At 44.3% G+C, this 12,487-nt stretch overlaps 1 protein-coding gene across 1 annotated transcript in view; it reads right to left on the bottom strand.

Annotated features, from left to right (window-relative positions):
• Cfi (complement factor I) overlaps positions 1 to 12,055 on the bottom strand; it is a 35,240-nt gene extending 23,185 nt beyond the window's left edge. The window contains exons 1-2 of the mRNA XM_032896627.1: positions 11,904 to 12,055; positions 277 to 556 (exon numbers count right to left, since the gene is read on the bottom strand). Of these exons, the coding sequence (XP_032752518.1) occupies positions 277 to 556; positions 11,904 to 12,026 (403 nt within the window). The 5' untranslated portion in view covers positions 12,027 to 12,055. The remainder of the gene's footprint in view (positions 1 to 276; positions 557 to 11,903) is intronic.
• Positions 12,056 to 12,487: the final 432 nt, after the last annotated feature.

Below are 12,487 nucleotides of genomic sequence, written 5' to 3' on the forward strand. Positions count from 1 at the left end.
AACCACGCCTCTGTGAGAGCGCGAGGCTAATCATAGTCAGCTGCTGTGTTCAGTCTGAAGCGGCCCCTTATCCCCACACCTGGGATATTTTCAGAGTCACTTAAAAATTTCCTGAGTGAAAAGGGGGTCACAAATGGAACAAAGTTTAAGAAGCCCTGGTCTAAAGAATTTTAAGTTGTCATTAGAATATTTCACAGCAAAAGCATTTTGTGGCTGAAAGGATGGCATATCGCTGCCCTCTTGTTCGGGTGGTTTGCTCGCGCATGTCTTTCCTACCTTCAGCTGTGCATGTTCCATTATTCGAGAACTTTATCTCCGGGTGAAGACATTCGAAACTCTTCAGGTGACAGTATGTCGGGTAGCCTCTTCCATTAGTGGCGCACACGGGGGTCCCGGCCTTTGGACACTGGTAAGGGAGTTTGCAGGCACAGGTTCCCTCGATACATTTCTGCCATGGCTGGCAGAAGACTTTGTCACAGGAGTGATGCGTGTAGTTTTTCAGTAAGCATTTCTGCTCTACCAGATCCTCCTGAGGCTGACCTGAGGCTGGTGTGTTCTGTGAAGAGGGAATAACAAATGAATGTTTTCTGTGCTCTCAGAATGTGAGGAAGTGAAGGAACAGAACAAAACGCACTTAGCCAGCAGCACAGGTGAGGGTACGGCTTTGTGAATCAGACAGCCTGACTCCCGGCCCCAGTTTTAGGCAGGTTATTCTCCTGAAACCTGAGTGTTCTCATCTGGACAGTGAGGGTGATAGCTCCTGCTCCTTGAAGTTTCGTTCGAAGGATTAGAAGCAATGTCACTAAGGGTTGCCAGGTTCCAGGAACACAATTAATTGAGCGACTATAAAGAGGCTGAGATAAAAGTGTGAATCCCGGTGCCATGGTACAGAGTAACAAAGTAGAGGCTAAATACAGTCTCACGGGATGAATTTGATCCTTGTCGTTTATTAATTCTGTTACTAAATGCAAAACTGTTTAATGACCTACTAGTAAATGTAAAACGATGCTAGGATGAGTGGGACAGTCTCTGTCTTTTAAGGGCTTGATTCTCCGATGATGATGATAACGAGATAGGGATGTACAGTATACAACAGATCAGTGTTATACGAGGCAGAGGGTGTGTGCAGTAAATGTGCTGCAAAGACAACATGGTATTTTAGGAGAATCAGGGTGGAGCATGTCTTCCTAGGAAGGCCAGGGCAAACAGGCTGGAGCTAGGAGAAGCATGGCTGCACAATATGTATTTGGTTGAGCCAGCAGTCCTGACCCTGGAGTGAACAGCACTGAGTGCTGTAGATGAGCGGTCACTGGCTAGCTCTGAACCTGGGGAAACAGAGGCAGCGAGAGTGCAGTGTGATGAAGGCTTTGAAAATTATTGGGCAAGGTGAGACAGGATCCAGTACTTTCATCCATGCGGGAGGTCAAGGTGGGTTTCATGGGGAGTGATGGATGACGCTTTCCCTCCTCCAGCACCACCATTGGACGTACACATATCAAATTTCATTAATGGCTGGGCAGTGGTGCAACACCTTTGATTCTAGCACTTGAGAGGCAGAGGCAGGCAGATCTCTGTGAGTTCAAGGTTAGCCTGGTCTACAGAATTAGTCCTAGGGCAGTCAGGGTTACGCAGAGAAACCCTGTCTTGAAAAACAACAATAAAAATTCCATTGATGACCAATCTCTCCCTATGAGTTTATTCTCCATGTTCTTGAATAATGTATTTTTATTGATATGCCATTAAAATAAAATTATGTTCAAGGGCTAGAGAGATGGCTCAGTGGTTAAGAACACTGACTGCTCTTCCAGAGGTCCTGAGTTCAATTCCCAGAAACCACATGGTAGCCCACAACCATCTGTAATGAGATCTGATGGCTCTTCTGGTGTGTCTGAAGACAGTGACAGTGTACTCACATACATAACATAAATAAATCTTTAAAAAATTATTTTCAAAAATATAAAGATGAGTGACAAAAGACTAATTTTTGAATTATTAAGGTGTTTATGTGTTTAAATTTTAAAATTCAGAATGTATTTATTTGTATAGCAATGAGATTATAAAGGAATAAATTTATGTATCTTACAAACACATTCTTAAACATTTTAAGCAATTATTAGTATAACTTTGTGTTGTGTGTCATTATTCCTGAAAGGACAAAAATGTAAACAAACATCTACTCAGCCCAGACTGGGAACCAAGGACAGACCAAAGTGAGCTTACCCCCAAAGTCCAATTTCCTGAGCCAACGGGTTTTACTGGGAGTTACTTACAGAAGTACTGGTGAGGGGTTACTTACAGAAACAGAAACGACTCAAAGGACCACCAAGAAGAGCTATATCACCAGAAGCCCAGACAGCACGTATGATGGGCCATGAAAGCTGGAACACACTAGTTTGCTATATTTTATTCCCTAACTGCAAAAAAAACTTTCTGAGGCATTGTACCTCTCTGGAAGGTGACTGCATAGTCCTTGGGGATGAGCTAAGCAATCTTTCTTTTCTATAAATTCAATGGTTCCAGTCTCAACCCTGCTGTCATTTAAATGACCCAGCAGGCTAAATGCATTGTGCCAGGTCCAAGAAGGACAAATGCTTTGGACTCTTCAGACTCCTGGGAAGGGGGCAAATGTTGCTTCCTCTCTGGAGAGGTTTTGATTTTGTTAGCTATGTCTGCTTATGAGCAATATTTACTGAAATAAATCTCACGGACTGCAAACTGCTGGGCCTCTGATCCTTAACTTGATGGAGGAACAGACCACAGAGGGGCTAACAGGTAAGAAATAGAAAGCTACAGGAGAAGGCATAAATAAACGTTCCAGGTCTTGTGCAAATAGTGACGCAGTGACAGTTGTGACATGAGGCACATTTCATTCTCATTTCATTCCTTAGCTGTGCCTCTCCCTGGGGGCAAGGTGTAGTTGGGTACACTTGGACTCTGGGCTTAGCTGCCCTTTGCAGCTGAGCACATCAGGGACCAGCCTGGCCCTGTCCAATCTACAGATTTGTATACTAAATAAATTTATATATGGGATGTTGAAGTGACTTAATTACTATGACATTTTCCCCAAGCCAGAATGATTTCCTAGAAAACCACTAAGGATTAAAAAAAAAAAAAAGAAATATTAAACAGAAAGAGGAGGAAGAGAATGAGGAGGAGGAGGAAGGGGGAGAAGGAGGATGAAGAGGAAGGGGAAGAGGAGGAGGGAGAGTAAGAGGGGGAGAAGGAGGATGAAGAGGAAGGGAAGAGGAGAAGAAGAACAATAAGAAGCAGAAGCAGCAGCAGCAATACAAAGCTTTGTTTCTTTTTCTGGATGAGTGACTTGGATCCCAAGAGTAATAAACATCCATATCAGATCCTTCCCAATGGAAGAATGTTGGGTGCACTATAACGTAATTCCTCTCACTGTGGTCTTCAACTGCACTTTTTTTATTGGCTCCATTGGTCTGTTCAGCTTGCCCTATCCTTAGGTGCCAACCCTGCTTCTGATGGAAAGTGATGGGTTAGACACTCCCACCTTCAAACCAAGCAAATGCTCCGCCTAGGTTGAAAAGTAGGATGTTTATCAGTCCTTAATAACGAATCATTTCAAATTACATAGGAAATTCAATAATGTCTTTATCAATTTTGGTTGGGATCTTTTTCTTATTATTTTTAAGAACAAATATCCTTCCTTTCCTAGAATGCAGTTGGAGCTGGTGGGAAGACGGCTGCACAGTGTGGGCAAGAAGGGGGGATCCTGCACACTTATCTCTAATTGTTTCAAAAAATAGAAAATACTGTTTTGAAATCAACTTTATTATTTTGCCTCGGAGATTATAAAGAAAATCACTGGCCTAGTTAGTTTTTGTGGTTATCCAGATCAGAGTGAGCAGTATATATAAGACGACATCATTTGCTCTCCAGTCTGCCCCCCCACCACTGTAATTTGCATCTAATGGTTCTATAGCAGTTTAGCTTGTTCCCTGGGTCTCACTGCTGTATTATTTATTTCTTAACAATGCACGTTTCCCACAAATGCTCCTTCCATCCAGCAGACGTGCGCCTGGGTGTGCAATCACAACTCTAAAGAATAAACAGTGTCGGGCTGGAGAGATGGCTCAGTGGTTAGGAGCACTGACTGCTCTTCCAGAGGTCCTGAGTTCAAATCCCAGCAACCACATGGTGGCTCCCAACCATCTGTAATGAGATCTGATGCTCTCTTCTGGTGTGTCAGAAGACAGCTACAGTGTACTTATAGATAATAAACAGTGTTAGTACTGGACGGTATTACTCCATTTTTCTCAACAGAGGTTTTCTCTCTTTCATGCTTGTGCTTCAGGGTGTGAAATCTGAGCCTCCTGCTCCTGCTGCCATATCCAAACTCGTTATGCCTGGTTTGGTTTCTTTTCCTGTGATAAAACACGATCGACTAAACTCCTGTTGCCATTCCTCTACTCTAACATCATGGAGTTCTTTCCCTTGGGAACTGTTAGCCCCGATGAACTCCTTCTTCTATAATTGCCTTTGTCGTGACTGTTGTTTGCTTGTCTGTTTGATTGCGAGACAGGGCTCAGTATGTAGTTTTGGCTATCCTGGAACTCTTACGTAGATGAAGCTGACCTCGAACTCACAAAGATCTGCTTGCCTGTCTCCCAGGTGCTGGGATTAAAGGTGTACAACACTGCATCGATGGTTACGGTGTTTTATTGCAGCATCAGAGAAATAGTTAATACAAGTCTCAAGGCAAAGCAGCTTAAACAGATAAATAAGAACACAGTGAGGTCCCTAAAGAATTCTTAGAACTGTTAAAGCAAATAGATCCTACATAGCTATTGATCCAGGGACAGCAGAAGCTTTGAAATGACGAAGCTAACTTTCACTAGTGTTCTAGTTTGGTTTCTTTTCCTGTGATAAAACACGATCCAACACCTTGGCTTACAGATTGCAGTCTAGCACTGAGGATAAGCCAAGTCAGGAACTCAAGGCAGGATCCTAGAGAACTGACTCACAGACCATGGCGAACAACCACTTCCTATTGGCTTGCTCAGTTACATTTCTTTTAACAGCGCAGGCACACCTGCCTAAGGGATGGCACTTCCCACAATGCAGTGGGCCCTTCCCCATCAATCATCAATCAAGACAAGGCCTCACTGTACTGGCTAGTTTTGTGTGTCAACTTGACACAAGCTGGAGTTATTACAGAGAAAGGAGCCTCAGTTGAGAAATGCCTCCATGAGGGTTGGGGATTTAGCTCAGTGGTAGAGCGCTTGCCTAGCAAATGCAAGGCCCTGGGTTCAGTCCCCAGCTCCGAAAAAAAGAAAAAGAAAAAAAAAAGAGAGAGAGAGAGAGAGAGAAATGCCTCCATGAGACCCAGCTGTAAGGCATTTTCTCAATTAGTCATCAAGGCGGGGAGGACCCAGCCCATTGTGGGTGGTGCCATCCCTGGGCTGGTGGTCTTGGGTTCTATAAGAGAGCAAGCTGAGCAAGCCAGGGGAAGCAAGCCAGTAAGAAACATCCCTCCATGGCCTCTGCATCAGCTCCTGCTTCCTGACTTGCTTGAGTTCAGTCCTGACTTCCTTTGGTGATGAACAGCAATGTGGAAGTGTAAGCTGAATAAACCCTTTCCTCCCCACCTTGCTTCTTGGTCATGATGTTTGTGCAGGAATAGAGACCAATTTATCAGAGGCAGTTCTTCAACTGGGGGTTCCTCTTCCCAGGTATGTCAAGTTGACAACCAAGGCTAGCCATAATTGGCCAGAGTATTCCAAATACACAAAATAAGTAGCAAGAGGGGTTGGGGATTTGGCTCAGTGGTAGAGTGCTTGCCTAGGAAGCGCAAGGTCCTGGGTTGGTCCCCAGCCCCGGGGGAAGAAAAAGAGAAAGAAAAATAAGTAGCAAGAGGTAGGTGGAGCTCTAGCGACTCACATTGTTAAGTGCAAAGCTGCCTAGATCACTTGCAGGAGCAAGGGCCGTGTTTAAGAAAGGAAGGAGCATCAAAAGATGAAAATAGATGGTGCATGGGTTTAAACGCCATTGCGTGACACGCCACAAGGAATACCAGACCTAAGATAGAACGCCCTGCTCCAAACTGGGTGGGGCACTACTCCAGAAACAATGCAATGTACCTTCTGCAAGCACACGGACTATTAAAGGAAAAGGGATGCCCCACCTACATAGAACTTTTAAGCATTTTATTTTATTTTATTTTTAATCCTGTGTATGTGTACATGTAGGTGTGTGAATGTGTACATGGAGTTGTGTGTATGTGTACATGGAGTTGTGTATGTGTGCACATGAATGCAGATGCCTGTGGAGGCCAGGACAGGGCATCTGATGCCCTGGAGCTGGAGTTACAGGTGATTGTGCACCGCCTGATGTGGGTACCGGGAACCGAACTCCAGAAGAGCGTTAAGCACTCAGAGTTTGTGAGCTTTGTATCCTTGCCCTGCATAGAATTCTTGAAGAGGATAGATGTCTTAGAGTTTCATTGCTGTAAACAGACACCACGACCAAAACCAACTCTTATAAAGGACAACATTTAATTGGGGCTGGCTTACAGTTTCAGAGGTTTGGTCCATTATCATCATGGTGGGAAACGGTCAGTCAGACATGGTGCTAGAGAAGGAGATGAGAGTTCTGCATGTTGATTCGCAGGCTGCAGAAGGGGACTGGGAAAACACTGGGCATAGCTTGAGCATTTACAACACCTCAAAGCCTGCCTCCACAATGACACACTTCTTCCAACAAGGCCACACCTTCTCCAATAAGGCCATACCTCCTAATAGTGCAGCTCCCTATGGGCCAAGCATATTCAAACACACAAATCTATGGGGGCTGTTCCTATTCAAATCCACACAGTAGAAAATGAGAGGTTCACCAAAGGCAAGGCTTAGTGTTCATGATCAAGACTGAATCCTGCAGCCCATGCTGACCCCACTGTTCCTGCGAGCTTTCTTCACGGAGCCCCGGTGACTGGGATGAGGAGAGACACACTGTTGGATCTTTCTTATTTAATATAAGCTTCCCAAACTTTCTGGAAAGACAAAGATTCAAGAGAAACCTCAAAAAATATTATTTTCTTATTTCTTAGACTGTCAAATGAGAAACGCATACTAAAAGAATTATTTCCTGCATGTGCTGAATGTACTATTCAATTGTTGGGATGAGATTTACTGGAATCTGTGCAGAGCAAGTCTGAAGAATGGACATCTGACAGACTTGTGTCCTCTAAGCTGAAACAAACTAAAGAAACCTTTTTTTTTTCCAAAGATGTGTTTATTGTATGTATATGAGTACACTGTAACTGTCTTCAGACACACCAGAAGAGGGCATCGGATCCCATTACAAATGGTTGTGAGCCACCCTGTGGTTGCTGGGATTTGAACTCAGGACCTCTGGAAGAGCAGTCAGTGCTCTTAACACTGAGCCATCTCTCCAGCCCTGAGAAACCTTTAAGAGGTAAGACTGGACATGTGAGTGGATGGGAGTCTGGGATGGGGCAAAAGGGAAGCTACATAAACATTTACATTTGTCTCACACCAAGAGTTCCGAATTTGAGGCCATAGCCACTGAAATAACATACTAAGAACTGTATTGAATGTCTACTGGCTACCTTTCCTGTATATAATCTCAGTTATCCCACTTAGCATCCAGTTTTACTAATACAAAAGCCAAGACTGGGGACATTAGCCAGAGTATGGAAGAGACTGACCCAGTGGTGTCAAACCACAGTTCACCATCCAGACTAGAAATTTCAGTTGACTTATAGTTCTGAATCTCAGAGATACATTTTGTTCTTCCATACAATCACAAGGTCATCCTGAAAACAGTCACACACACTAAAGAACTTGCATGTGACATTGGGAGAACCGAATGCAAGCTTCATGTATCTTCTTCAGTCGCTCGCTCTCCTTTTGAGACAGGGTCTCTTGTCATGTCTGGCTTTCATATTGGGACTAGGATCCCAAAGTCAGGCAGGCATTCTTGCTTGCACAGAAAGCACTTTACCCATTTCGAAATCTTCCTATGCCCTTAGGGAGCGTTCTTAGACAATATTTGTGAAATCCGAAGAAGCAGCAACGGGGGAACCTAGGTCCTCCCTGGCCTGGCCATTGACTTGGCTTTCTGATTTGTTCGATTACATCCTTGACCAGGCAGGTAACTTGATATCTGTTGCCACTGACAATAACCACCGACTCCAGGACAGCGTCTGATAAATCTGAACTAGCATGTTCAATTTCTTTCTCTTAAGTATCTAACAGTCTCTCTCTTTCCAAATTGATCTGTGGGGGTTGGCATGTAGTTTGGTGTTACAGCATGTGTCTAGCCTGTGCTAGGCCCTGGATTTGATTCCCAGCACCACCAGCACCATGACCACCAACACCAACACCAACGACTTCCTGAAAAAGCATCTTCTGTGCTCTCCCATCCTTTCCCAGATGGAGGGTCTTCACTGGACCGTAAATTCCATGTTGTTTCACATGATATCACCAGGTACTGATCCTTAAAAGTTCTTGTTCTGTAGGACCACCCCCAACTGTGAATGTCCTACGGTGGCAGGACTGTTAGGATAAGACGGCTGGAGTGACTCATCCACTCACTCAGCTGTCTGCACACAATATGCTCAAATGGGTGAGTACACATGTATAGACCACACACAGCACACACAAGAACGTTCTAACAAATGGGGGTTTGACTGAAGTTCTCCCTACTCCCAGACCCAATGAGGGTTGGGTCTCTTATATAACAGACAATGAAGTCCCCATCCATGAACCTGTTATGAAGGATGTGATAAGTCAAACACACCAGAGCACACACTATGTTACTCTCGTGGTAAAGAATAACATCACAGGACTGTTCAAAAGGTGACTAAGGCATTCATAGGCACCTGCCAAAAGCAACCCAAGGGGCTCCCCTCACATAAAAGGAGCTTAGTGCAGAGGCACCAGAGCTGGAGAATATCGGCATTTTTTGGCAGAATGACTTTACTGTGACGCCCAGAGTCACTGTGATTGGATGTACTCAGTGGTGTTTGTGGATGCTGTGGTTGGGTAAACGCTTTGTCCTGTGAGTCTGAAGGGGTTTCTGAAACTGTTAAAACCTCGCTGAAGTTCAGGCTGTGACAAAGCAACAACGGGAGAGCCTTCATGGCAGAAGTAAAGTCGAGAAGTATTTGATGGCTCAGGTTTCCATCAGGAATTCTGTACTTCTCGGTGACCTCTTTCCACTGGCCAGCTGGGAGAGAGGAGTCATATTCTCTGTTTGGATCTAAAGACCCGCGTGCTGAAGCCTGGCTTCCCAGCTTATAGCGTGACAGGAAACTTTTAAATGGGACCTCGTAGAAGGAAGTGATGTCACAGGACTCAAGTCAATACTTTTAAAGGAGATGTCAGGACTGCTATCTATTCCTGTCTTTTCGTTTTCTGGGCTTCATAAAGTGAATGGGTCTCCTCTCCCACACAGTCCTGCTGTGAAGTACCGTGAGGTCACAGGCCCGAAACAGCAGCTCCTGACAACGAGAGACTAAGATACCCAAAACTTTGGTCCAAAACAAAACTTTTCTCCTTATAAGTTGATTAACTTGGACAATTTTTTTTGAAAAACAAATACTCTTAAAAAAACACTTCAGTTTGTCTGGAAACCACTTTGACTTGGGCCCAGGCCTTGCCAGTTGTCTTTCTTGCAGAGGGCATCCACACAGATGGTACAACTGAGCCCCTATGAAATGAGGGACTTGGAGGGGACTTGAAAGCGACGGACGTCAGGTGTGCATAATCACTGAGAAGCAGCCTCACTGGTGCACAATAAGGCTGCTTCTAGCATCCTACAGATGGTCTCCTGTACAGCTTCTGCCTTACAGCCTGGGTCTTTATGAGTTTAGGAAAAGTCAGCATCGAGATCAGCTCCGTTATCCCTGGGCTAGACTCGGTGATGGCCAGCTCCTTGGTGGGACTGAAAGACGTCAAGCCACAGAGCCATCACCACATATGAGTTAGATGTACCTTGCAAAAGTTATGACTCTACCATACCCCATCTATAGGGACATTACAAGAAAAGGACACCGTGCTTTGGAAAACACCAGGGCTGAAACCACCCAAGCTTTGGTTGGCTTCAAACTCTAGATATTGATTTCTCTAAATGAGGGGGTGAACTCCTGATTGATCTCAGATCACTGGTCAGGATAGTCTACCGAAGCTAAGTATGCGATGAATGAACAATGAGCCTTGGGTGAGCCACTGTGTGTGCTCCTATTGCTTACTCAATGGGGATGGACGGTCTTCTAATAGACTCACTACCCGAATAGCTCCAAGTGGATTCCAGTTCCACTTACCTCCAAATAGTTCCAGGCAGTTTCACCTCTAACTCAAGTCTACACCCTGGTCTAGTAGGAAGAAGCTCAAAATCAGTCCTTCCCCCGAGTCTCTAAGCAATGAGAAATGAGGAAAGGCAAGGGCAAGAGGACCTTACCCTGAGGAGACTCTAGGAGATGACACAAACCCCAAGCCACTCCAGATTTAAGTTCTTTGCTGCGGTTCAGCCTCAGATGCGTGGGCTGGCTGGTAACTGTGGGAGGCATTTGATTACGCATGTGTAGACCAAGTGTTTCCTAACCTCCAGTTGCCTGCTGCAACCCTCAGCTGTGACTAGCTCAGAGCCTTTCTCAGAGGCAAGACTAGGCCCCCTGTCGTCTCCAGTTGGCTGAAGTGTGAACAAGCTGTTTCTGGCAATCTGCTGTCTCTGTGACCACCATATTGCACAACAAAGGTGCAATATGGGTCTCTCTGATGGGATCGATTTATTTACCCGGGGGGGGGGGAGGGGAGCGAGTCATAGTTAAAATACCTGCTCCCCTGTCTGCCTGAAAGGGCTGTAGCAGATCATTCTCACCAAATATCAAATCAAACCCAGAACCATGGTCCAGTGTTAATCTCGCTTGCCTCTCCCTGACCTCTCAGCTTTGGGTGATCTCTCCTCTCACTGCAGTTCTTTGCCATCTGGTATTTTTGCCATTTTGGCAAGTAGCTGTATAGAGATATTTTACAATCCTTTTCTGTACAATAGCGTCTAAATGACACATATTTAGGAGAAAACTATACTACCAATTTTGATCTTTCTTGGACTAGTGATATGTGACGGCATCCTCTTCCCATCAGCCACATACACGATCATTGGGTGAGAAATATCCTCTCCCCAGGATACCTAGACATGGCGGTTTGATGCCCTGACGTGGGTACAAAATGCCCAGTACTCAGAACAATATTCAGCAAACTCCATATAATCAGTGCTTCATAAAAATGGGTTTTTATTGAGTGAGTTTGCCCAACTTCAGAGTAATGTGCTTTGAGCATGAATAAATTCGCGTAGGCTACACTGTGAAGTTCAGTTACACTACTATGTTTCCCACTTAACAAGGCTTTCAGTGTATAATGGGTTCAGAAGGCTGGGACACCATTGCAAGTAAAGAAGATCTTAATGATCCCGGAATAGTCCCCCTGTTTTGCATTTTCAGAGGTAATTTACATCTTGCTTATTGTTCTCCCTCTGACATATTTAATTACCTTCCTACAATTTACTTAAAAGAATAGGAAGAAGAATCCGTCCTATCAATCCCCTATCACTATCACATCACGCGTAGAAGCATGATGATTTATTGATTTAATAGAACAGTAAATTATGGCAATGAATCAACGAAGTCCTTGTTCAACCCAATGTCTATGCACATGTACAGGCACATAAAAATATTTCCTTAAACTCCTTTAACCAAGATACAAATATAGATTATCTGCTACTGTGCATTTGTATTCTTAACAACTGACCTAATGTAATATTTACATCTAAATCGTGTCTTTTGAGAATTTTCCTATATTTTTATAGTCTTTAAAATGTCTCGTGGAAAGACTTCTCATAAAACTCGCACCACTCACCTTGGAAGAACTCAAGTGAGGATTCAAGAGTAGCAGAATAAGCAGAGCGAGCTTCATGCTGGAGGTGTGCGGGGCTGCGTCTCCACGGGAGACCCGTCTCCATTCCAGGTACGCTCCGGACATTTAATGTTTAACCCCTGAAAAAATATTTAAAAAGGAAAAGCCTCCTAAAGAGCTTTGTACTTTTGAACTGTTAGAGGATTTGGCTAATAGCCAGAGTTTTACGGTAACTGAAACAAAAAAAAAAAAAAAAAAAAAAAAAAAAAAAAAACCAGCCTCCCCAGTAAATAGCTGAGAGGATTGCTCCATCTTGGCCCAGACAACGCCCCGATTCGAATCTGTTTTCCAAGGGACACAGAAAGTACCATGAAAGGGATTTTTTTTTCCTCTTTTGTGTCATTTGATAAATAAAATTACACTCTTTGGCTTAAGATTGAGGAGAGATCTGTAGCAGCTGAAATGCTGCCCTTCTGCGTTCGTTCTCTAGGATCAAGACTCCTGTCAGGCATCCATGACCGTGGCAAAAAGAGAGAAACCCGTGCGAGGAGAGCGAGAAATGGGACCTCTGTGTGGGTTCAAAAGGC

This window comes from Rattus rattus, chromosome 3 (assembly GCF_011064425.1).
Source record: "Rattus rattus isolate New Zealand chromosome 3, Rrattus_CSIRO_v1, whole genome shotgun sequence".
NCBI lineage: Eukaryota > Metazoa > Chordata > Mammalia > Rodentia > Muridae > Rattus > Rattus rattus.